Raw genomic sequence first — 25,847 nt, 5'->3', positions numbered from 1 at the left:
GGGGTTTATGTGGCAGCAGATGGGACTTAAGGATGGTGTGTTGCCTTCCTGGTGCCAGGGTGAAAGACATCGCGGACAAAGTGTGGGAAATCCTCAAGGACGAGGGTAAAGAGCCAGAGGTGGTGGTACATATCGGCACAAATGATGTTGGGAAGAAGAGGAGGAACATACTACAGCGGGACTTCGGAGAACTAGGAAGAAGGCTGAAAAGCAGGACGTCCAAGATGGTTATCTCCGGTTTGCTTCCAGTTCTTCGGGCTGGTGTGGCCAGAAACAGAGAGATAATGGACTTGAACATGTGGTTGGGGAACTGGTGCAGGAAGCAAGGATTTAAGTTCTTGGATCACTGGGGTATATTTTGTGGTAAACATAAATTATACAAGAGAGATGGTTTTCACCTTAATAGGTTAGGGACCAGCATTCTGGCAGGCAGGTTTGCTACTGCAACACCGCTACGTTTAAACTAATTAGCAGGGGGGAGGGGACAAACTGGATGTTTAAAAAGGAAATTGAAGGGAAAGTTAGAACAAGAGAAGTCAAGAAAGACAACTGTATCAATGAGGCAGAAAACTTGGAAAGGGATCATGCTGTAAGCTTGAATGAAATAGGGGTTGATGGGAAGGGTGAGAGCAGTAACAAATTAAAATACTATATATGAGTGCACGAAGCATTAGACGTAAGATGGATGAGCTTGAGGCTCTTTTGGAAATTGGCAGATACGATATTGTGGGGATAACTGAGACGTGGCTTCAAGTGGACAGGGCCTGGGAAATGAATATTTAAGGCTACATGTGCTATCGTAAGGACAGACTGACGGGCAGAGGGGATGGGGTGGCCTTGTTGGTAAGGGAGGATATTCAGTCCCTTGCGCGGGGGGACCTAGAATCAGGGGATGTAGAGTCAGTGTGGATAGAGCTGCGAAATACTAAGAGTAAAAAGACTCTCCTGGGAGTCATCTACAGGCCCCCAAACAGTAGTCTGGATGTCAGATGTAAGATGAATCAGGAGCTGAAATTGGCCTGTCGCAAAGATGTTACTACAGTTGTTATGGGGGATTTTAACATGCAGGTAGACTGGGAGAATCAGGATGGAATTGTACCTCAAGAAAGAGATTTTGTGGAGTGCCTCAGAGATGGATTCTTAGAGCAGCTGGTGCTGGAGCCGACCAGGGAGAAAGCAATTCTGGATCTAGTGTTGTGTAACGAACCAGAATTGGTCAGAGAGCTCGAAGTGAAGGAGCCATTAGGAAGTAGTGACCATAATACATTAAGCTTCAATCTGCAATTTGAGAGGGAGAGGGTACAGTCGGAAGTGACAGTACTTCTGTTGAATAAAGGGAACTATGGAGCTATGAGGGAGGAGCTGGCCGAAGTTCAATGGTGCAATATCTTAGCAGGGATGACCGTGAAGGAACAACGGTGGATATTTCTGTGTATAATGCAGAAGTTGCAGGATCAGTTCATTCCTAAAAGGAAGAAAGATCCCATAGGTGGCCGTGGCTGACGAGGGAAGTTAAGAAACATATAAAGTTAAAAGAGAAAAAGTATAATATAGCAAAGATAAGTGGGAAAACTGAGGACTGGGAAGCTTTTAAAGAGCAACAGAGGATTACTAAGAAGGAAATATGCAGAGGAAAAATAAGGTACGAAGGTAAACTGGCCAATAATATAAAGGAGGATAGTAAAAGCTTTTTTAAGTATGTGCAAGGCAAAAAAATGGTTAGGACTAAAATTGGGCCCTTGAAGACAGAAACAGGGGAATATATTATGGGGAACAAAGAAATGGCAGAAGAATTAAATGGGTATTTCAGATCTGTGTTCACTGAGGTAACAGTGGCTGAAGGACCTGAACTTAAGGGAATCTATATTTGCCCGGGTTTGGTGCTGGAGAGACTGTTAGGTCTGAAGGTTGATAAGTCTCCGGGGACTGATGGTCTACATCCCAGGGTACTGAAGGAGGTGGCTCGGGAAATCGTGGATGTGTTGGTGAATATTTTCCAGAGTTTGATAGATTCGGGGTCAGTTCCTGAGGATTGGAGGGTGGCTAATGTTGTACCACTTTTTAAGAAAGGTGGGAGAGAGAAAACAGGAAATTATAGACCAGTTAGTCTGACCTCAGTGGTGGGAAAGATGATGGAGTCTATTATAAAGGATGAAATTATGGCACATCTGGATAGTAATAACAGGATAGAACAGAGTCAGCATGGATTTATGAAGGGGAAATCATGCTTGACTAATCTTCTTGAATTTTTTGAGGATGTAACTCTGAAGATGGACGAGGGAGATCCAGTAGATGTAGTGTACCTGGACTTTCAGAAAGCTTTTGATAAAGTCCCACACAGGAGGTTAGTGAGTAAACTTAGGGCGCATGGTATTGGGGGCAAAGTACTAGATTGGATTGAAAATTGATTGGCTGATAGGAAACAAAGGTTGGTGATAAACAGCTCCATTTCGGAATGGCAGGCAGTGACCAGTGGGGAACCGCAGGGATCCGTGCTGGGACCGCAGCTTTTTACAGTATATGTTAATGATATAGAAGATGGTATCAGCAATAAGATTAGCAAATTTGCTGATGATACAAAGCTGGGTGACAGGGTGAAATGTGATGAGGATGTTAGGAGATTACAGGGTGACCTGGACAGGTTAGGTGAGTGGGCAGATGCATGGCAGATGCAGTTTAATGTGGATAAATGTATGGTTATCCACTTTGGTGGCAAGAACAGGAAGGCAGATTATTACCTCAATGGAATCAGTTTAGGTAAAGAGGCAGTACAGAGAGATCTGGGTGTTCTTGTACACCAGTCAATGAAGGCAAGCATGCAGGTACAGCAGGTAGTGAAGAAGGCTAATAGCATGCTGGCCTTCCTAACAAGAGGAATTGAATATAGAAGCAAAGAGGTGCTTCCGCAGCTGTACAGGGCCCTGGTGAGACCACACCTGGAGTAGTGTGTGCAGTTCTGGTCTCCAAATTTGAGGAAAGACATTCTGACTATTGAGGGAGTGCAGTGTAGGTTCACAAGGTCAATTCCTGGAATGGCGGGATTACCTTACACTGAAAGACTAAAGCGACTGGGCTTGTATATTCTTGAGTTTAGAAGACTGAGAGGGGATCTGATTGAGACATATAAGATTAAGAAAGATTGGACACTCTGGCAGCAGGAAACATGTTTCCGCTGATGGGTGAGTGCCGAACCAGAGGACACAGCTTAAAAATACGGAGTAGACCATTTAGGACAAAGATGAGGAGAAACTTTTTCACCCAGAGAGTGATAGCTGTGTGGAATGCTCTGACCCAGAGGGCAGTGGAGGCCCAGTCTCTGGATTCATTTAAGAAAGAGTTGGATTGAGCTCTCAAGGATAGTGGAATCAAGGGTTATGGAGATAAGGCAGGAAGAGGATACTAATTAGGAATGATCAGCCATGATCATATTGAATGGCGGTGCAGGCTCGAAGGGCTGAATGGCCTACTCCTGCACCTATTGTTAATTTTCTATTATCTAAGTACAAACATACATCTAACCAAAACCAGGTCATCATCCCATTCCTACTTATGATTTGGAGATGCCGGTGTTGAACTGGGGTGTACAAAGTTAAAAATCACACAACACCAGGTTATAGTCCAACAGGTTTATTTGGAAGCACTAGCTTTCGGAGTGCTGCTCCTCCACACCTGATGAAGGAGCAGCGCTCCGAAAGCTAGTGCTTCCAAATAAACCTGTTGGACTATAACCTGGTAGTGTGTGATTTTTAACTTTGCACATTTCTATTGTTAATTTATTTTTTCTACAGTTGAGATCAAAATTTTTTATTTATTTGTGGGATGTGGGAGTAACTGGCCAGCCAGCATTTATTGCCTGTCCTTGAGAAGATGGTGGGGAGCTCCTTTTTGAACAGCTACAGTCCACCTCTTGTGGGTTGACCCACAATGCCATTAGGGAGGGGATTCCAGGATTTTGCCACAGCGACAATGAAAAAGTGATGATATAGTTCCAAGTCAGGATGGTAACTGGCTTGGAGGAGAACTTGCAGATGGTAGTGTTCCCATGTATCTGCTACCTTGTCCTTCTACGTGGAAGTGGTTGTGGGTTTGGAAGGTGCTATCTCAAAATCTTTGGTGAATTTCTGCAGTGCATTTTGTAGATAGTACACACTGCTGCTACTGAGCATCAGCTGTAGAAGGAATGAATGCTTGTGGATGTGGTACCATTCAAATAGGCTGCATTATCCTGGATGATGTCTAGGTTTTTGTGTTGTTGGAGCTGCATCCATCCAGGCAAGTGGGAAGTATTCCATCACACTCCTGACTTGAGCCTTGTAGATGCTGGAAATTGGGAAGTCAGGAGGTGAGTTACATGCTGCAGTGTTCCTAGCCTCTGGCCTGCTCTTGTAGCCATTGTGTTTATGTGGTGAGTCCAATTGATTTTCTGCTCAATGGTTGCCCCAGGATATTGATAGTGAGGGATTCAGTGATGGTACCACCATTGAATATCAAGCGATGGAGTTTAGATTTCATGGTGATGATCATAGCCTGGCATTTTCATATCATGATTTCCACATCAATTTGGTGTGGAATGGATTGCTAATTTTATTAGAAATATTCTCATAATATAATTCTTGGGCAATGTAAACATGTTGTACAACAACATTGGTAAGTTCCTCTAAATGGTTGGTTCCCACCAATTTAAAATTATCATTCATTTATTGAAGAAGCCATTTCAAAGAACAAAACAATTTAGTGTTGGGAAGCGCAAAGGTTGAAGAGGTTACGAGTTGAGATATTTGTGGTGTTTCCCTGAAATGAATTGAATGAGTTATTGTCACTTGTATTTATCAAATCAATAGTGAAAAGTGTAATGTTTTGCCATGCTCTCAATAATTTATAGAAGATATTAAGATATAGGACTGAAATTAAGATCTAAGACTTAAATATAAGTAAAAGCGAGATCCAAGATGGCGGCGACTCAGCAAGTCTGAGTTTACAGTGCTCTTCCCAAAACCTGGGTAAAGTGAGTTACTCACCCCCACCACACTTACCAAACCACCCAAAAAAAAATTTCTAACCTTAATTAGCTGTTTACTATTATATTTAAGCAGTTTAATATTAAGTGGATAATGAGTAAACCAAAGGGATCCCGCAGCTCTCAGAAAACAAAGACCCCTCCCCCACCCTCCTCTCCTCCTCCGGCTGCAGCTGATGTAAAAACAGGCCTTGAAGAGATGATTGCCAGGCTGGAAACGACACTCGTCAATTTCATTGCAGAATCCAGACAGAGATGGAATGCATTCGAAGAAAAGCTACAAAAGTACAGCCAGGCTCTCGAGGAATTACAGGGCCGAGTGAAGGGGGCGGAGCTAAAGGCCACGACCTCCGAGGCTGCAGCACAAACAGCTGCAGAACAGGTGCGAGCTCTGGAGCAGAGAGTCCGGGCCTTTGAAATCTACATGGATGACCTGGATAATAGAAATCGGAGAAAGAATATCCGTCTTCTGGGCCTCCCTGAACAAGAAGAGAAGGGACAGTTAGCAGTATTTCTGGAGCGATGGTTGCCCCAGCTTTTAAACCTGGGGGCTGAAACTGACCGGGTAAGGGTGGAGTGGGCCTACCGGGTCGCAGTACGCGGATCTGGCCCAAACCAGCGCCCACGCCCGGTCCTGTTCCGGCTGCAGAGTTATAGGGAGAGGCAGATACTCCTGGACGTCTCCAGAAAGCTTGGAAAGGATCCTAAAGCTATGATTCATGAAGGATCCAAGATTATGTTATTTCAGGACTTCTCCCCGGCTTTGGCACGAAGGAGGAAGGCGTTTGATGAGGTGAAGAAATGTCTAAGGAACTTAAATATTCAATACACCTTACGCTACCCAGCGACGTTATGCTTTAACCACGAAGGATCCGAGTATAATTTTAGATCACCAGAAGAGGCTAAGGAACTTTTAGACTCGTTTAAATAAATCGTAAGAGACAATTTATGTTGGCTTGCCTCTTCCACACTCCGTGGGGAGAAATGGATACTTTACTCTACTTTACTTTTGCTTCTGGGAGCAGGGTTGTCTTCCCTTGCTATTTTATGTTATTATACTTAACTGTAATTTGTTGGAGTTGTAATTTTATAGTTATGTGTGTTTGTACGTGGCATTGATGCTATCAGATATACTCAGGTATGGGTGGGGAGGGGTGGGGGTGGGGCGCTCACTGTTAACTCTAGCTCGGTATTATATCTAAATCCTATTAAGGAGCGCCCGGGTCAAGGGTGGGACACTGTTTGGGAGAGGATATGGTGGACCTTTAGAAAGGAAGTAAGGCCCCCTGAGAATAAGGGGGAGGATCTCCATTCAAACATGTTTTTTTTTGTTCTTATTGTTTGGAAATAGTTTCCTTTTTATTATACTGTTATGAGTGTATTAGAGAACATTTTTTCTTGTTTGAAGGATGTAAGTGACTCAACTATACACTCTGGATAATTGTGGATTAGATTAGTAGTTAACTGAGTTTCATTGTTTTTCTTTCTTCTTTAGTATCATTCCTTTGAATTTTGATGATTATATATTTAAGATCTATTTTTATATTAATGTTTGTGCTTGAAAGTTCTGTTTATTTTTGTAAATCTGTCAAAATATTAAATTTCTAATAAAAATATCTTTTTTAAAAAAAATATAAGTAAAAGCAGAGTTCATCTTCCTCCCTTCGTGTGCTCCGCTCAACATCCGTGAGTGGGTGGAGGTGTCTGTTGCTGTTGGTAGCAACATTTGGAAACACTAAGAGTCGCAGTTTGCTGGACAATGATTTCTGATCACTATGGGATGTGGAGGGGTTGGCAGAAAGGTGAAAACCATTTTAAAACTAGTTGAAAATCAGTGAGATGTATTCATAGCTGCTGAATTGTTTCTTGTTGCTTCTAGGTCGAGGTAACAGATGTTCCATTTCATACAATTACTGATGCATATATGGGAAAAGAACACATTATACAAGTTGCTGCTAAGGACAGCGAGGTTGGCACTTGGAGTGAATGGAGTAAAGCTGTACATGCTACGCCATGGACACAACTGATGCCAACGAATGAGCCTGTAAAGAAACCCAACAATGGTAATGGAGCTGTCAGATTCTTTGTTTCATACCTCATCTGAAGGTCTAGTGAAGCTTTAACATGACAAACATTGGCAACAGCTTAAAATTGTGTCTTTGGTGAAAGAGAGAGAAATTTGCTGGTGTCTACTATTGGTGCAACTGTATGTGAAAATGTCTTTATGTGTGCTTGTGCGCATGTGTACATGCATGCTTACCTAATTTTTTGAAAAATTCATTCACAAGCTGAGGGCATCTCTGGCTCGATGGGCGGCATTTATTGCCCATTCCAGAGGACAGTTAAGAGTCACCCACATTGCTGTGGGTCTGAAGTCACATGCAGACCAAACAAGGTAGGAAAGCACTTCCCTTCCCTAAAAGATATTAAACCATATAGGTTTTCCCAACAATCGATATGGTCATCTGTAGATTCTTAATTCCAGATTCTAATTTTATTAAAATTGCACTATCTGCCATGGTGAGATTCAAATTCAGATCCACAGAACATTATCTGTGTCTCTAGATTAAAACATTTCAACAATAATACCACTAGGCCATTGCCTCCATGGAATACATTATATGATATTTTTTAAAATATTGAACAATCAAAAATGTTATTTTAAGACCTGGCATTAAATTTATTCTGTGTGTTTGCTGTTCTGATTAATAGCACTTACTCAGAATGGAACCTGAGATTTTCCTAACTTTTGTAGTTTAGTGGCATGATTGACCATAACAACACATCTTTTAGGAGGAATTTTTGTCTATTTTACCAACATAAACTGGGTGGGGGACTTGGCAAATTCTAAATGATATGCTTCCTTTTGCATCCTGTGGCTTATTTCAACAATTTATTTTTATGAATGGTTGCAATCGCATCTGACTGAGTTAGAAGACACATGAATAAATGTAAGTTTAGCTGGTTAGTAATCTCATTCGTAAGCAATATAATTTTTTGAGTGTCCGTTTGGGACAACTATATTAAGACTCAGTTAGATATTGCAAGCACACAATAGAGATCCCATCTCATCAATATAAAACCTATCTTTGTGATCCTAGGGTAAGGAGCAAACACAGAAGCTGCTGGAAACACTCAGTGGGTCTGGCACCATCTTGAAGGGCCACTAAACCTGAAACATTAATTCTGCTTTCTCTCCAGAGATGTTGACATATCCGCTGAGTTTTTCCAGCAGTTTCTGTTTTTGCTTCTGATTTCCAGTATCATCAGTTCTTTGGGTTTTTTTTTCATCAAAAAATCACACGACACCAGCTTATAGACCAACAAGTTTATTCAAAAACACATGCTTTTGGAGCCTTCTGTAGTACCTGAGAAGGAGCGAGGCTCCCAAAGCTTGTGTTTTCAAATAAACCTGTTGGACTATAAACTGGTGTCGTGTGATTTTTTACCTTGTCCAAAACCGGCATATCCACATCATGGTTTGTTTTGTCTAGGGTAAGGAATGTTCACCCAAACTCCATAAAACTTTGGTTTGTTGCATTCATAAGCATTCCCCAGTCTGCAATAAAATGCCAATCACAGTGATTTACATAGCTATTGGCCTAGGCCGCACAATTCTCCAAGCAACAATTTGGCAAGCTACCTCTGAGTGCTGTTTCAAGCAAGTGCTTTATTGCCAGAATGTGTCCCAAGACCCAACCTTTATATGGTTTGAATCTCACAGTGCATGCAGCCCAGGGGATTGCCTGTATGTCCCATGCAAGTGTCATCACCATCATCATCAGCACCACCTCATTGCCTCCAATTGGGTGTACAATTAAATTTCTTTAAAAATTTAAATAACAAGTTGAAAGGTGCAGCACTGTACAAGATGTGGATTTGCTGAAGCGATTAATGTTAATTTGGATAGAAATTATGTTCAGCGTGTTGGGGAAATGTACGAGATTGGAATAGAACTGGTATAGGAACAATGGACAGAGTGGCCTGTTTCTGTGCTGCAACAGTCTCGTGTTTCTATGAGTTGGTTATTGCAGTTGCTCGCAAATCCCCTGTTGGACTTCAGAGCGAGTGTGTCCTTTCTGAGAGATTCAGTAAACCGCTAAATAAATGAAAGTTGTGCTTTAGCTACTAGCATGGGGCTCACATTGCTGGGGTAATAAAGAAAGAGAAAAATAATCATGCTGTAACAGATTCTTTGGGGCTGTATAGCATGCTGTCCTATATGCTCAGTCATCATTTCTAGTTCATGTATCATAAAATTCCCAAAACATGTAGCAATCTAATCTATTAATGGTGGTGATGGTGATTGAGAGAAATGTTGATCAGAACACGAAGGAAGCATTTTGCTTTCCTTTTTATGGTACCATGTAGTCGTTTAAATTTACGCCCACTGTAAAATAGGACACCTCCAGTAATGCAGCACTATTCCAGTACCATAGGCAACTTAAATTTATATGAGCCTAAACCTGGAGTGAGACTTGAACTCATGACTTGAGAGGCAATAGCAACAGGACTGACCTGGCAACTGTTATTTGGATACTAAAAAAAGGATGCTGTTGATTGAATGAATCTTTCATTGTTTTGACAGTTTCAGAACCTTTTCATAGTACAACTCCAAGTGTTACAGCCATTGGGCCAGGGAACAGTTCTGTGAGAGTGGAATCATCTGCGACACTGTTCCTCAGCATAATCGTGATTTTATTTATCTGGTAAGATGCACTACTCTTTTACTTCCTGAATTATATTTTCATACAAAAGATGCTTGCAGAGTGAAGCTGTTATATAATCTTTCAAACAAATGTTCCAATTATGAGTTGAATTGCAATTTTTGGAACTATACAATTACTGCATTGTGGGTGTAACTTTAATAGTGTCCCTGACCTTGACCTTACATTTGGCAATCTTGGCACAGAGATCGACGTAGCTGACATTCTTCATCCATTACTTGGAATGAGCAAACTTTCCAGCTGGCTGTCAATCCAGAATGACATCTGACATCTGTGTTTCAGTTCCCACCATACATTGCTGTCATACAGAGCTCTGCATGGGGATAGGAAAGGAGGGGCTAATTCATAAAGGTTAGCTTTTAATTTACTGACGTGCTGACAACTATATAGTTGACTTTGCTGACAGGTTGCTTGAGTAAGGAGTTTTGAAGGGTGAGATCGAAATTTCGCACTAGCAGCTGGAAAGTCTGTTTGCCTGCAGTATCACACACCCCAATCCATTTTCAAGAAGGACAGATTGCTGCAGAATAGCCACTTATTGAATTACATAAGAAGCCGATGAAGGCCTCTCTCCAATGATGACTGGAATTTTCTAGATAGCAAGCAGGTCCAACACTGCAAGACCAACATTTATTTACTATCTCAAAGTATCCTTGAAATTAGCGAAGCACATAGTGAACTACCATGATATGATTTTTATACAGATATAAAAGATTTCTGAGGTTTGTACATTGAAAAGATATTGTTGAATACCATGAATTGATGTTTTACTTAAGTATGGATTGCCAGCCGAATCTCTAGAGTTGCCAACTATCATTTTAATCAATATCATCCACCTTAACAACGTAATTTGAAAGACAAGTATTTGAAGCTGTGAGTTTGATCCTCTTCCTGTATAAAATAACTGTTGAACACGTGAAGCTTATTTGTTCTATGTATTCTGGTTTTTCTGGAAGGTTATATTTGTTACCAGCTATTTGCCTTGATAGAATGATGGTCAGCCTTCTTTTGTAGATACTGGCACTGGTTTTTATACGCTAGCGTGAGGGCCTGCCTGAGAAAAAAAAAGGTTTATGTTTAAATCAACATGATGTGTAACTTGATGGTGATGACATTCCCACAATTTCACTTCCATTGTTGTCTTTGATGATAACCTATAAGATGCTATTGATGTAGGAATTGCAAATTGCTACAGTGCAACTTATACAGATGCCACAATATTCTGATGATAGAGTAGGTGGACATTCAACCTGCAGTTTTTAGAGGCTTGTGGTGACAGTCAACAGTATTGTTTGACCTCAAAACCATCTCGAGTGTGGCTGGAGCTCCCCCATAATTCTTTAAGCCGCCTCTAATCTTAACCATAAAATTCCTACAGTGTGGAAACAGACCATTTGGCCCAACAAGTCCACATCGACCCTCTGAAGAGTATCCCTTCCAGACCCATTTCCCTCCCCTATTACTCTACATTTGCCCTGAATAATGCACCTAACCGAAACATCTCCGAGCACTATGGGCAATATAGCATGGCCAGTTCACCTAACTTGCACATCTTTGGGTTGTGGGAGGAAACTGGAGCACCCAGAGAAACCCATGCAGACACGGGGAGAATGTACAAATTCCACACAGTCACCCAAGGTTGGAATCAAATCTGGGTCCCTGCACTGTGAGGCAGCAGTGCTAACACTGAGCCAATGTGCAGCCAACAACCATATAGTTGATCTGCCTGGTTCAGCTGAGTGTATGTTTAATGGTTACAAGTTGGACATCAGTTTTGCTCGAATTCCTTGGTAGCCTACTTGGTCAAAATCCTGAAATGATTACCTCTCCTTGTGTGTTCACGACTTGTATTTATGGCTAGATCAGTGTCATCATGAACTGAGTAGCTCTGGTGGAAAAGGTTGGAGAACAGTTTAGGAGCTATCTGATGAAAAACATTTTAATTGTTTTACTGATAGGAAAGGCCAGCACAGCAATTCATATATTCCATTGCTTATGGAAAGATTATACCTCAGCAATGTTCCCTGAATAGATACCAGTGTTGTAGAGTAGCCAGAGAGATAACTGTTGAAGGCTTTCAAATACTTTCGTCTGATGCTCCTGATAAAAATTATGGTATGCACATATGCCCAGTTGATCTTTGTGCCTTCACTCAAGTCTCGCTCATGCCACATTTCATTGTCAGTAATAAATATAAATCATAATAAGTTTATTCAGTGCTTCTCAAACGTTCTTGGGCTTTCCACAAATTCTCAGAATTTAATGCCCATATGCCCAGTGTAGAGGAGAGTGGGTGTCGTGGTGAAAAAGTATGGAGCTGGAAAAGCACAGCAGGTCAGGCAGCATCCAAGGAGCGGGAGATTCAATGTTTCGGATGCTGCCTGAGCTGTTGTGCTTTTCCAGCGGCACAAGTTTTGACTCTGACTCTCCAGCATCTGTTGTCCTCACTTTCTCTTAGTTATATGGGAGAGCGAATTCAACATGGGGGAAAGCGAGCTCTGAGGCAACATTGGCAAGGTAGGTCCAGCAGCAAAAGATGATGCCTAAGAATCAATGATTTTGTCACATTGGTTGAGTCTGGCAGTAGCAGAAGGGCATCATGGAAACATCGAAGTGGACCACAATGAGAGATTCCCAGGGCAGTGTGGAGGTGAATTGGCCCAGCAGTGAAAGATGTTGCCTGAGGATTGTCGGCATCGATATTGATTGGGTCCTGCGTCAAGGCAGTGGGGCGGTGATGGTTCTGAGCTGGCTCAAAACTCAAATGTAGATGGACTTCTCTGTAAGCTATTCTTTTCTCTTATTCTTAAACTATCCAAATGGTGCCATATTGTGGCGACAAATGAAAGCTTTTTGCTGTATTTTCTTGTATTTCTCAGGCTAAAATACATGTGACAACAAAAATCATTCATTGCTTCAAGCTAATAGTTCATATTGGCAGACGTTTCGCTGTCTTCCTTCAGTTCTGTTTGGCTCTTATTCTCTCCATTTTCAACTCTGTTTGATTTCTTTCTCTCTTCTTCTGGAACCAGAGGATTGCATGTCAGTAATTTGCTGTTTGGATTTCCTGAGCAGAAAGCCAGCACAAATACAATGGACTGATGGTCTCCTGTACTTAATGTTGTCTTTTTCTCCAACTTTTTTCCCCCTTTTTTCCTCCTCCTTCTCTCCACATTTTTCCTATCTTGGTACGTTCCAGAATTGTAGCAGATCTGGTGAGCAAAAGCTTGGGCAGAGAGAATTTTTAAGTGTCATAAAGTAAGAAAGTAGGGTAATGAGGTGAAAAGGTATACCGAATGTGTTCCAGAGTTTAGTTTCTAGGCAACAGATTTTGAGGAGTGTAAATATATTGTTTTAGTGGCTTGTGGGGTTGGAGCAGATTACGGATATAGGGATATAATGAGAAATTTGAAACCAAGCCATTGCTTGACCAAGAGTCAATGCAGGCCCGTAAGCACAGGGTGAAAGGGAAAGAGTACTCACTGTGAATTTAGACACAGCATCAGAGTTTTGGATGACCTCAACTTGACAGATGCTGGAATATTGGAGACCCATTCACAAGTGTATTGGAGTCATTTAGTCTGGAGATAGTTATTATGTCTGGACTCAGTTATTACATTAAGAGAGCATCATGGAGGTATCAAGGAAACAAAACAGTTTTAATCAGGCAGCAAGCACCGAGAGAGATATTGTAAAGGCCACGGATTGAGATTATTAAAGAAGCCAGACTGCAAGATAGTAAAGCAATTGGAGAGTAGACCACTGGAAGAGCTGCAGAGATGACAATAAAAAGGAAGTGAAATAGGTTGCTGAAGATTAGTTGTGGTCATTGTTGCATGGGATATTCCAGGCAGAGGTTGTGCCGATGATGTGACTCAAATTGCCACTTAAATATCATATTAATTTTTATTCAATCAAAATTTGTAAACATTTATCCTAAAAAGTATCTTCACAAATTTGACATGATAGAAAATGAATATGTCTTTGTATTGTTTACTTTGGTGATAGAAAGGGATAGGTGTATACCACTGAGTAAGAGTTACAGCTGGGGGAAAGGCGGTTACGATCTGATTAGGCAAGATTTAGGAAGCATAGGATGGAGAAGGAAACTGCAGGGGATGGGCACATTAGAAATGTGAAGCTTATTCAAGGAAAGTCTACTGTGTGTCCTAGATAAGAATGTACCTGTCAGGTAGGGAGGAAGCTCTAGAGTGCGGGAGCCGCAGTTTACGAAGGAATTGGAATCTCTGGTCAAGAGGAAGAAGAAAGCTTATGTTAGGATGAGATGTGAAGGCTCAGTTAGGGCGCTTGAGGTAGCCAGGAAAGACCTAAAGAGAGAGCTCAGAAGAGCCAGGAGGAGACATGAGAAGTTGTTGGCGGATAGGAGCAGGGTAAACCCTAAGGCTTTCTATAGGTATTTAAGGAATAAAAGAATGACGAGAGTAAGATTAGAGCCAATCAGCGATAGTAATGGGAAGTTGTGTGTGGAGTCAGAAGAGATAGGGGAAGCACTAAATGAATATTTTTCGACAGTATTCACGCTAGAAAATGACAATGTTGTCAAGGAGATTACAGAGGTACAGGCTACTAGACTAGATGGGATTGAGGTTCACAAGGAGGAGGTATTAGAAATCCTGCGGAGTGTTAAAATAGATAAGTCCCCTGGGCCGGATGGGATTTATCCCAAGATCCTCTGGGAAGTTAGGGAGGAAATTGCTGAGCCTTTGGCATTGATCTTTAAATCGTCGTTGTCTACAGGAATAGCACCAGCAGACTGGAGGATAGCAAATGTGGTTCCCCTGTTCAAGAAGGGGAGTAGAGATAACCCTGGTAATTATAGACCAGTGAGCCTTACTTCAGTTGTTGGTAAAGTGTTGGAAAAGGTTATAAGAGATAGGATTTATAATCATTGAGAAAAGAATAATTTGATTAGGGATAGTCAGCATGGTTTTGTGAAGGGTAGGTCATGCCTCACAAACCTTATTGAGTTCTTTGAGAAGGTGACCGAACAGGTAGATGAGAGTAAACCGGTTGATGTGGTGTATATGGATTTCAGCAAGGCTTTCGATAAGGTTTCCCACAGTAGGCAATTGTACAAAATGCGGAGGACTGGGATTGTGGGAAATATAGCAGTTTGGATCAGTAATTGGCTTGCTGAAAGAAGACAGAGGGTGGTGGTTGATGGGAAATGTTCATCCTGGAGTCCAGTTACCAGTGGTGTACCGCAAGGATTGGTGGTGGGCCCACTGCTATTTGTCATTTTTATAAACGACCTGGATGAGGGCGTAGAAGGGTGGGTTAGTAAATTTGCAGGTCGGTGGAGTTGTGGATAGTGACGAAGGATGTTATAGGTTACAGAGAGACATAGATAAGCTGCAGAGCTGGGCTGAGACATGTCAAATGGAGTTTAATGCGGACAAGTGTGAGGTGATTCACTTTGGTCAGAGTAACCGGAATGTAAGATTCTCGGTAGTGTAGATGAGCAGAGAGATCTCGGTGTCCAGTACACAGATCCTTGAAAGTTGCCACCCAGGTTGACAGGGTTGTTAAGAAGGCATACAGTATTTTTTAGCTTTTATTAATAGAGGGATCGAGTTCCGGAACCATGAGGTTATGCTACAGCGGCCTCATTTGGAGTATTGTATGCAGTTCTGGTCACCGCATTATAAGAAGGACGTGGAAGCTTTGGAAAGGATGCAGAGGAGATTTACTAGGATGTTGCCTCGTATGGAGGGAATGCTGAGGCACTTGAGGCTGTTTTCGTTAGAGAGGAGAAGGTTGAGAGGTGACTTAATAGAGACATATAAGATAATCCGAGGGTTAGATAGGGTGGACAGGGAGAGCCTTTTTCCAAGAATGGTGACGGCGAGCACGAGGGGGCATAGGTTACTCTGACCAAAGTGAATCACCTCACACTTGTCCGCATTAAACTCCATTTGACATGTCTCAGCCCAGCTCTGCAGCTTATCTATGTCTCTCTGTAACCTATAACATCCTTCGTCACTATCCACAACTCCACCGACCTGCAAATTTACTAACCCACCCTTCTACGCCCTCATCCAGGTCGCTTATAAAAATGACAAATAGCAGTGGGCCCAACACCAATCCTTGCGGTACACCACTGGTAACTGGACTCCAGGATGAACATTTCCCATAAACCACCACCCTCTGTCTTCTTTCAGCAAGCCAATTACTGATCCAAACTGCTATATCTCCCACAATCCCAGTCCTCCACATTTTGTACAATTCCCTACTGTGGGGAACCTTATCGAAAGCCTTGCTGAAATCCATTGAGGCGTGATAGATATAGGACAGCTGTCAGAGGTAATTTCTTTACTCAGAGACATAAGGGTATGGAATGCTTTGCCTGCAATGGTAGTAGATTTGCCAACTTTAAGTACATTTAAGTCGTCATTGGACAAGCATTTGGATGTACATGGAATAGTGTAGGTTAGATGGGTTTCAGACTGGTATGACAGGTCGGCGCAATACCGAAGGCCGAAGGACCTGTACTGCACTGTAATGTTCTATGAAAGCTCTGAATTCCTTTTAACTCTAAATTGTTATCCTTGTTGATACTTCTCAGTACAAATTTGTTAAAATGCCCAGTGGATTAAAAGCATCGGTGGAAACTGCATGTTATACTTGTGAGAAAATAGTTATGCAAGCAGTTGTTGACAATGCTGCTGTGCCATTCTGCAGCTGATTACATTCCAGTAAAGTGTTTTTTTGTGTGTGTTGTACAAAACACAGCTGCAGCAGCTGGAGATCTGTTTGGAGAGGTTTAACAGCCAAAAATGTTACAATGGCTTTTTGTCAAAAGTACACACAGGTACAGCTTCAAGTTATTCATTCTACATTAATTCTTAAAATCAGCTCAACAATGGCAGGGGGTCAGAGATCCCATAGTGCAACATGGGATGCAGTGGCCACCATTCCGAGTTATATATCACCATTATTTCACTGTCACTGCTTCAGAGCCTTGGAAGTCCCTCCCTGATGCTGCTTGGAGATCAACATCATCAAAAAAGACTGCAGTAGTTCACAAAGAAGATCTATTTCTAAGATTTCAGGATAATTAGAAATAAGCAAAAAAAAAAACCTTTTCTTCAGACAAACTTTATCTTAGAGCATTCAAGACTCCCACAGTACCATATGACTAACTGCCGAGAGGCAAAGCTATGTCTCCCAAAACAGGGCATCCATGCAGAAGGTAAGGTGTTGGGGAAGACCTGGATTGTGAACCTGCAGGGTCCACCTTTTCCAGCCCTCAGAATGTTTTGGAAGTTCAATGTCAGGGGTATACTCAAGATGCAGTGGCCCATACTCTTCAAAGAGGAAACACATTAATTTTTCTTAGATTAATTATTGAACTGCTACTTTCTTTTAAATGAAGTCTTTAGGATCAGTTTCCAGTTTATTTTGGTTGCCTGAAGGACTCCTAACTCCCTGGCCAGACAGCCACTTTCAGTGTTGGTGGCCTGGTTCTTATGCCAAGCAGCCTAGCTGCAAGACGACTGATATAAGTGCCCCCCACTGACATTTAAAACAAGACAAGTGATGGTCAGCCCTTCAACCAGAAAGCACCTGTTTGATAAGCTTATGAAGGTACAGACAGAAAAAGACTGGCTGGTCCATCAAGTGTGCTCCAAACTTCACATTTTAGTTCATTCACTTAAATAGATGAAATATTGAAGACAGTACCTTTCTGAGTTAGGATTATGTGCAACTTGGAGGGAAAGATACAGGTGGTTGTATTTCTGTGTGTGTGCTACCCTTGCCCTTCAATATGATAGAGGTCGAAGTTTGGAAAGTGCTGTTGAAAAGGTTTTGGTGAGTTCCTGCAGTACATATTGAATATATGTATTCACAGCAGCATGGTGGCTCAGTGGTTAGCCGTACTGTCTCACAGCGCCAGGGACCCAGGTTTAATTCCAACTTTGGGTGACTGTCTGTGTGGAGTTTGCACGTTCTCTTTATGTCTGCGTGGGTTTGCTCCGGTTTCTTCCCACAGTCCAAAGATGTGCAAGTTCAGTGAATTGGCCGTGCTAAATTGCCCATAGTGTTCAGGGATGTGTAGGTTAGGTGCATTAGTCAGGGGTAAATGTAGAGTAATAGGGAAATGGGTCGGGATGGGATTCTCTTCAGAGGGTCAGTGTGGACTTGCTGGGCCGAAGGTCCTTTTTCCACACTGTAGGGATTCTTTTCTATAAATATGGTACATAATGTTTCCACTGAGTATCAATGGTGGAGAAGATGAATGATTAAGGTGGTGGAGGGGTTGCCAATCAGGCTGTTCTTCCTGCATGCTCGTGTCAGGCTTCTTGAGTGTTCTTGGAACCTCAATCTTCCAAGCAAATGGAAAGTATTCCATCACCCTCTTGCCTTGTGTCTAGTATATGTTGACAGACTTTGGGAAGTCAGGAGATGAGTTACTCACTGCAGACTTTTCTAGTCTTGTGCTTGTATTTAGTTGGCTGGCCCAATTAAACTTCCATTCAATGACAACCCTCAGAATGTTCATGTTGAGGGGATCAGCAACAGTAGTGTTATTGAATATCATGTGAGCATGGTCAGATTCTCTCTTGAATTGACTACCTGTTCATCTTCCTTACCACCGATCTGCTCCTAACTGTCACCATCACATCCCACCCTGCATCTACCTTTTGCCTTGCCCCTTTGAAATGAGCTTGTTGTTCAGCCAATGTTCCTTCACCAACTTTTCATTCCAGTCTATCCAGACCAACTCTCTTTGTGCCCCAGTGACATCTGCCAACTGCCAGTTGGCTATTCTTACTCTGGATTGACCAATGTCATTTTCTGCATATTTCTAAACCTTCTGATACAATGATCTCTGTCCCTCAAATGTTCTCCCATGGCCACTTGAACTACTTGGCCCACCTCATTCCCAAGATTCAGGTCTAACAGTGCCTCCTTTCTTACTGATGCTGTAGGAAATTCTCCTGAACATGATGTAAGAACATCTAATCTTCACTGTTCCTTACACTACCACTATCCATCTGCATATGGGTAAATAATGACCCCATTATAACTACTCCACAATGCTCCTTACAGATTTGTTCCTCTATGTCTGTGCTGCTAGTTGGTGATTGATAGATTATACCAAATCATGTAATTGCATCCTTGTTCTTTAGCTGAAAATGTGTTGCTGGAAAAGCACAGCAGGTCAGGCAGCATCCAAGGAGCAGGAGATTCAACGTTTCGGGCAGAAGCCCTTCTTCAGGAATGTTTCCTGAAGAAGGACTTATGCCCGAAATGTCGAATCTCCTGCTCCTTGGATGCTGCCTGACCTGCTGTGCTTTTCTAGCAACACATTTTCAGCTCTGATCTCCAGCATCTGCAGACCTCACTTTCTCCTTCTTTTTCTTTAGCACTAGCCTGTGCTAAATTCAGGATTTTGTCCTGAATCAACTGAAACTTACTCTTTCTCAAAAACTGCAATGCTCTTCTTAACCAAAAATGAAACACCTCATTTTATTCTTTTTCCTATCTTTTCTAAATACTCTCTAATCAGGAGTATTTATCATCTAAACCTATCCTTCCTTATGAGGTATACAAGATAATGAGAGGCATACGTAGAGTCGATAGCCAGAGACTATTTCCCAGGGCAGAAATGGCTAACATGAGGGGTCATAGTTTTAAGCTGGTTGGAGGAAAGTATAGAGCGGATGTCAGAGGCGGGTTCTTTACACAGAGAGTTGTGAGAGCATGGAATGCGTTGCCAGCAGCAGTTGTGGAAGCAAGGTCATTGGGGACATTTAAAAGACTGCTGAACATGCATATGGTCACAGAAATTTAAGGGTGCATACGTGAGGATCAATGGTAGGCACCACATCGTGGGCTGAAGGGCCTGTTCTGTGCTGTACTGTTCTATGTTCAATGGCAGGTCTTTGTAATGGCCACAACATTTTAATTCCACATTCATCATGGGAGATGTACATATAACTTCCCAATCTTATTAACTCTACTCCAGACATTCACAGACATTCGGTGTATCCCTGATTTAGATTACATTACTTTCTTTCTTACTCTGCCTCCATCTATTCACTCACTATTTTCTATTTTAATGCTATCTGCCTCTCCCAGCATTTTATGCATCCAATATTGCATTCTAATGTTCTCTCCTGGTTCCCACAATCCTTTCTAAATTAATTTAAACCCTTGCAATATCATTAATAAAAAGACTCACAAGAAACTCAATCTTGAATCTGTTCAGATGCTAGCCATCCACCTTCTCCAGGTGCTGTCCTACTCAGAGCCAGTCCCAGGGCCTGACAATCTAAAATCCTTCTTCATACGCCACCTTTCCAGCTACCCATTTATCTGTCTTTCTTCCTATTTCTGAATTCACTTACATATACCATTAGGAGTAATCCAGAGAGGTGACTCGTTTTGGGCAATGAATATAGACCGAGCCAGTGATGCCCACATCCCATAAATGAATCAATGCAACGTCAATAATGTCATATCATTTATGAGTCACAGAGCTTGAAGATGTTGTTTGACAGCAATACTCAATTCTTCCCAGCAACAGGGGGAGGTCAGGAACAAGGAGTTTAAATACTATGTGCAAGGTGTGAGGATGTGAGACAATAGCAGGCTCTATGTTGGAGAAAGGCTGTCGTAAACTGTGCCTTTGAGAAGGCAGATGAACTGCACACATTCTATGTAGGGGACTCGGTGATGGGTCAATGATACCTGGATGGCTGTGCTGTCAGAACGCAGAACAAGAACTCTGGGGAACTGAGCAAGTGAGAAGGATACTTGGTCTTGGTTGAGGAAAGTTATGAGGTGCTTGGAAGTAGCCTGTGAGTATTAATATTTCAGTATAGCTACGAAGGGTTTGAAAAGCCAGCCAGAGTTCAATGAGTAATATTGAAACTCAAAGAAAAACTCAGAGACTTCTGCCGGATGAAACCAGCTGTCAGTGAAGAGCTCATGCTTGTGAATGTAACTTCTGAGCCAGTGGAACGTAAACCTTGGAAAGGAGAGCAATGAACCAGACTGGAAGTGGATCGTTGAGGCAGTCCATAATGGAATGGCTTTTGAGAGGACGCTTCAAGGTCAGCTCAGCAAAAATGCACAATGTAATCCTTGTAAAGTTTAAATGAGAGTTGATGACTGTGTCATTAACATCTGGGGTGTGTTGCTGAGAAGTCCATGAGATCTGCCTTGATTGCATTTGCTATTTGATGTGTGCTGTGGGATGTTTGATTATATTCTATTACCCATACATACCACACAGTAATTGTTGCTGTTCACAATAAGTTGTAAATGTATAGTAGAATGCCTATTGTTCTAATTTTGTATAGTTAATTTATAGTTGTTTATTAAAAATGGTGGAATCTTATGCCTTTATTTTCTCAGTAAGTTCCCTGGATCTCTCACTTTACGCCCTTTAAAAATAAAAATATCTTGGTCCAAGTCAGATCCTAACATAAATTTGGCAGACTGCTTTGAGATCATAATAAATGATGATAGTGGTCTGTCATCATGTCGCCATCGAACTATTTTCTGTGATACGTCAGGGGTCAAAATCTCAGTAGCAATAAATCTACCAACACATGGAACTGAATTTGTTGCTGAATTATACCGCCAGAAAGTATGTTGATCTAAACAATTGGTCAGTCTCACTTTTATTTTATGAACCTCTGGTTTGTTATTTCAAGATACTTTTTGCACAAAAAGATACACAAGAATATAGCAAAACAGGATTTTAAATGGATGTACACGATAAGTCGTAAGCATATGAAAGAGATCATTGTTGATACATTGCTGAAGTAGGACTTTTTGGTTTTCATTTTACAGTGAAGGAACAGATCAGAAAACGAATCAGACAGTTTTCAGACTCAGCCAGATTCAGTAAAAGGGAAATGTATTAATAAGTAGAATGATGTATATATATTTAGTGCCAGATCACTCATGGAACATAACCTATATAATCTCTGCTCTGATTTTAAATTATGGATGAAATAAGTAATATTCAGCAATGTCTTATAGAGTTTGCTTTACTGTCAATAACTTAGCATCCGAAGTTTGCATGTCTTTATTTATGAAGAATAATGATTGCATTCAGTACTAGAAATGTCTTAGATGAAAACAGTCAACGTAGATCAAAGTAGATCACAGAATGAGATCTATATATATGCACCACACCTACGACTAGTGCATACACTAGAAACAAATTTTAAAATGCAAATTAACATTACCTTTGCTTGAAAACTATTTCTAACAACACTTTATTTTGTTTCACAGATGATTAAGCAAAAGCAACTATGAGAATCCATGCTTTTTATTTTGCACATGTGTATGTGGATCCAATGCATCTTCTTTTCAACATAATTCCTGAAAAAAATTCCTAGGAATGTGAAGCTCAGATCCCTGTGAAAGTTCACTGCACACAGACACGTAAACTGAAGGAAAACAAAAGCATGGATACCTACCGGACACATCATTCTGCAGATATATTTTTGAAGGGCAAATGAATACCATTTAATCTTGCATCTGATGAGGAAAATATTTCAAAATTAACGAGAAAGACACCAACCACATACAGCTAAACCATCATGCCAAAGACACCGTGATCTCCATGAACTTTTAACCACAATGCTCTGCTTTCTAAAATGCCTGCATCTTTGTAGTGATAGGACGCTAATAGATGGTGGGATACTGTTGATAACAGTACTGTGAAATTTTTGAACGTAAGAATTTGGCCTGTAATTTTATCACAGTTGTTTTAAAACAATTTTTTGTACTAATGGCTGATATGAAACGATGGGACTGTAATGCTCCACTATGATCATTATATCCTAATATGCCTGTGATGGACTGCATTGATTTTTTTTACTGGAAAACATATTTGTATGCTAGTCAGTTATAACAGTAGTAGTGTTGTGTAAAAAAAATTCAAACACTCTCATTGCTTGTTAGCTTTCCTTTTTAAAAAAATTAAAAATATAAAAACATTATAGGGAGCATTTGAACTATTCATGTACTTTCCAATAATACAATTTGCATAAACTGGACATTACATAAAATTTAGTTGTGCAGGGAAAATGTCAGGAGTCCTGTATCTGTCTATGAATTAATAATCAGCATAGAATTGGTCTTACAGAAGTCAGTAGTTCACATCACAAATATCTTCTGTAAAGAATTTAACAATTTATCTTAAATGTGCAAAGATTACTTATTTAACAAATAGTAGTTAGAATTAGAATATTGTAGGAATTAGAAACTTGATCATTTTAATAAAAAAAAGAGCTCACTTAGAAATCATCCAACAATGATGCTTCATTGAATATAGGGGTTTGTTTTATTTCCAATGTTCTTTATGTAAATAAAAGCAACTAACATGTTCATCAAACCTATTTCAATCTTATGCATTACTCCATGATAATGCACTTATCAGATATTATTTCTTATTTAGGCAAAATTAATTTCCCCAAATCATTTTGTATACTTTTTACAGTTAAATAAAAATCCAACTTTGTACGGCATCATTAGTGTAATTTAAATTTCCAAAATTTGCTCAGTATTTTCTGAGACTATGTCCATCACATTTGGATAACTGCAAACACTTTGTAAAGTTGGTTACAATTTTACTTCTAAAGGGACAGGTCTTGTTTCCCATCTTTTAATATCGAGTGGTTCATGCTAAATGTTTCACATTATTATCCATACAGGGATAATTCCAACTCCGGTCAAAATCAGTGAAAATTCACCCAAAGGATCCCATTGCTTTTTGCACTGGGTTAGATTTTTTCAAACTTAATCTCTGGCTATCTGCAAACCTACAATAAAACAATTAGATTTATTTGTATGTCTGTGTTGTAACAAGTGTTCAAAAGCAAACCACAACTACCTACCTGAAGACTTTTTGAAGTTGCTATGGGTCAGAATTCTGCCTGGCTACCTCTGCATCCAATCTATTGTAGCATGCTCCTTCAGGCATGTTATTTGGTGGATTGCACATCTCCATCTCTCACAGTTTCTACATTCTGTGGAGTCCTATTAAAGTTAATTCTATTATACCAAAGGGAAAATCACTCTGAACAGGGATTTATTCTCATCAAAGATCATTGCCATTATATTTATTGAAGCTAAGCTAACTCTTCTTATTTCCCTTGAATTGTGTTATGGTTGTATTTGTTTGCATGTGGTTAAATATGTCACAGATATGCCTGATGGAATCTACCCTACTGTGAACTGATGAAATGGACACATTGTATTAAAAAGAACAGCATGAAGTAATGATTGCATTCTAAGTTACTCGCCACAATATCCGTATTGTTTCAATTGCAGTAGCTTCTTCTTGAAACATCTCGTAAATCACCAGTTGCAACAATGCTTAGACACCCTCAGTCATAGATAATGTGCTAATGATATGACACATATTTGCATCAGTCCCAAAACACACTTCTGGAAGAGCTTTTACTGCGTGTGGCTCCTCCTACTTAATTTTGCGAATTACTGCATCCTATGAATCAACCAAAATACAACATGTGTGCTTAACATTTTTCTGTGAGAATACTTCTTACCAGTGTTAACTTCTTACCAGTTCTATTGTATTCCATGTATCAATTTTGAACAGTAAAGTTGAGTTTTTTGACCTATGTACCTTAACCTGTTTTTCATTGAGTAAATAGAAATTGTTGTTACCTCAAACAAATTAGATAAAGCTGATCTATCTGTGGATGATTTGGAGGTGCCGGTGTTGGTCTGGGTGGTCAAAGTTAAAAATTACACAATACCAGGTTATAGTCCATCAGGTTTGTTTGGAATCACTAGCTTTCAAACCACCTGATGAAGACACAGCATTTCAAAAGCCAGTGATTCCAAATAAACCTGTTGAAGCTGGTGTTGTGTAATATTTAACTCTGTCTACCTGAGGATGTATTTAAACAAGCTCCAAGTATAATTTTGAGTAAGTAGGACTTATTCATTTGGAACAGCAAAATCTTTGGTTCAACTTTTGATCTGCATTGATTTGATTTTTCTCAAGCAGTGAAAAGTCTGAGTAAACCATTTGGACTTAGTTCATCTGGAAAGTAAGGCCTAAGGTAGGGTGGAGGGGAGGGAAGTCACTCAAATTCCAATTAATCTTGTTGTAAGGTACATTTCAGAAAGTATTGGAAGTCAACTGGCAACAACAGAAGCATACAGAGGCACCACGTGCAGGAGAGGTTGGAGACAATATTTACACATTAGGAACTTAGGAACAGAGGTAGGCCATTCAGCCTCTTGATCCTGTTCTGCCATTCAATGAAATCATGGCTGATCTGTGGCCTACTATCCCTAAATATCTTTGCTTAACAAAAATTAATGTATCTCAGATATAACATTAACAAGTGACCTAGCATCCAGCGCCATTTGTGAAAGAGACCTGCAACCATTTATCAGTATTTGTGCGTAGAAGTGCTTTCAAACATCTTTCCTATATGGTCTGGCCCTCATTTTTAGACTGTCCACGAGTTCTAGAATCTCCAACCAATGAAAATTGTTTATCTACCCTGCCATTTCCTGGTGATATATTGAAGACTTCATCTCTTAACCTTTTAATTTTGAGAAAAACAGCCCTAATTTGGGTAATCTCTCCTCATAATTTAAACCCTGATGTCCAGGTATCATTCTTGTAAACTACATTGCATTCCCTCCAAGACCAATACATCCTTTCCAAGGTGTAGTGCCCAGTTCTGCTCTCAGTACCCCCCAAGTGGAGTCCTACCAGGTTTTTGTATAATTCAGCATTATCTCTGCATCCTTATCACCAGTTTTAGTCTTAGAGTCATTCTGCACAGAAACAGATCCTTTGGTCTAACCAATCCATGTCGAACATAATCCCAAACTAAAATAGCCTGCTCCTGACTCTTATCCCTCCAAACCTTTCTTATTCATATATTTATCCAAATGTCTTTACAACATTGTAACTGTACCTGTATCCACCACTTCGTTCTTCCAGTCCATTCCATTTTTTTTTATGTATACATTTTTTTTAAAAATTGTCCCTTATGTCTTTTTTTAAATCTCTCCCCTCTAAGGCCAGGATTCCATGAGCACTTATTGATTATTTTTTGTTCCTGTCC

The 25,847-nt window shown here is 40.6% G+C and overlaps 1 protein-coding gene across 4 annotated transcripts in view; it reads left to right on the top strand.

The window, feature by feature from the left end:
- The window catches only part of cntfr (ciliary neurotrophic factor receptor), a 368,813-nt gene extending 344,436 nt beyond the window's left edge, over positions 1-24,377 (top strand). For all 4 annotated transcript variants that reach the window (XM_060829263.1, XM_060829235.1, XM_060829245.1 and 1 more), the window contains exons 8-10: positions 6,897-7,080; positions 9,606-9,726; positions 22,021-24,377. In XM_060829263.1, the coding sequence (XP_060685246.1) occupies positions 6,897-7,080; positions 9,606-9,726; position 22,021 (306 nt within the window). In that variant the 3' untranslated portion in view covers positions 22,022-24,377. The remainder of the gene's footprint in view (positions 1-6,896; positions 7,081-9,605; positions 9,727-22,020) is intronic.
- Positions 24,378-25,847: the final 1,470 nt, after the last annotated feature.

This window comes from Hemiscyllium ocellatum, chromosome 1 (assembly GCF_020745735.1).
Source record: "Hemiscyllium ocellatum isolate sHemOce1 chromosome 1, sHemOce1.pat.X.cur, whole genome shotgun sequence".
Lineage (NCBI taxonomy): Eukaryota > Metazoa > Chordata > Chondrichthyes > Orectolobiformes > Hemiscylliidae > Hemiscyllium > Hemiscyllium ocellatum.
The sequence above is the reverse complement of the archived record's forward strand: the minus strand, read 5'-3'. Positions and strand labels throughout refer to the sequence as shown.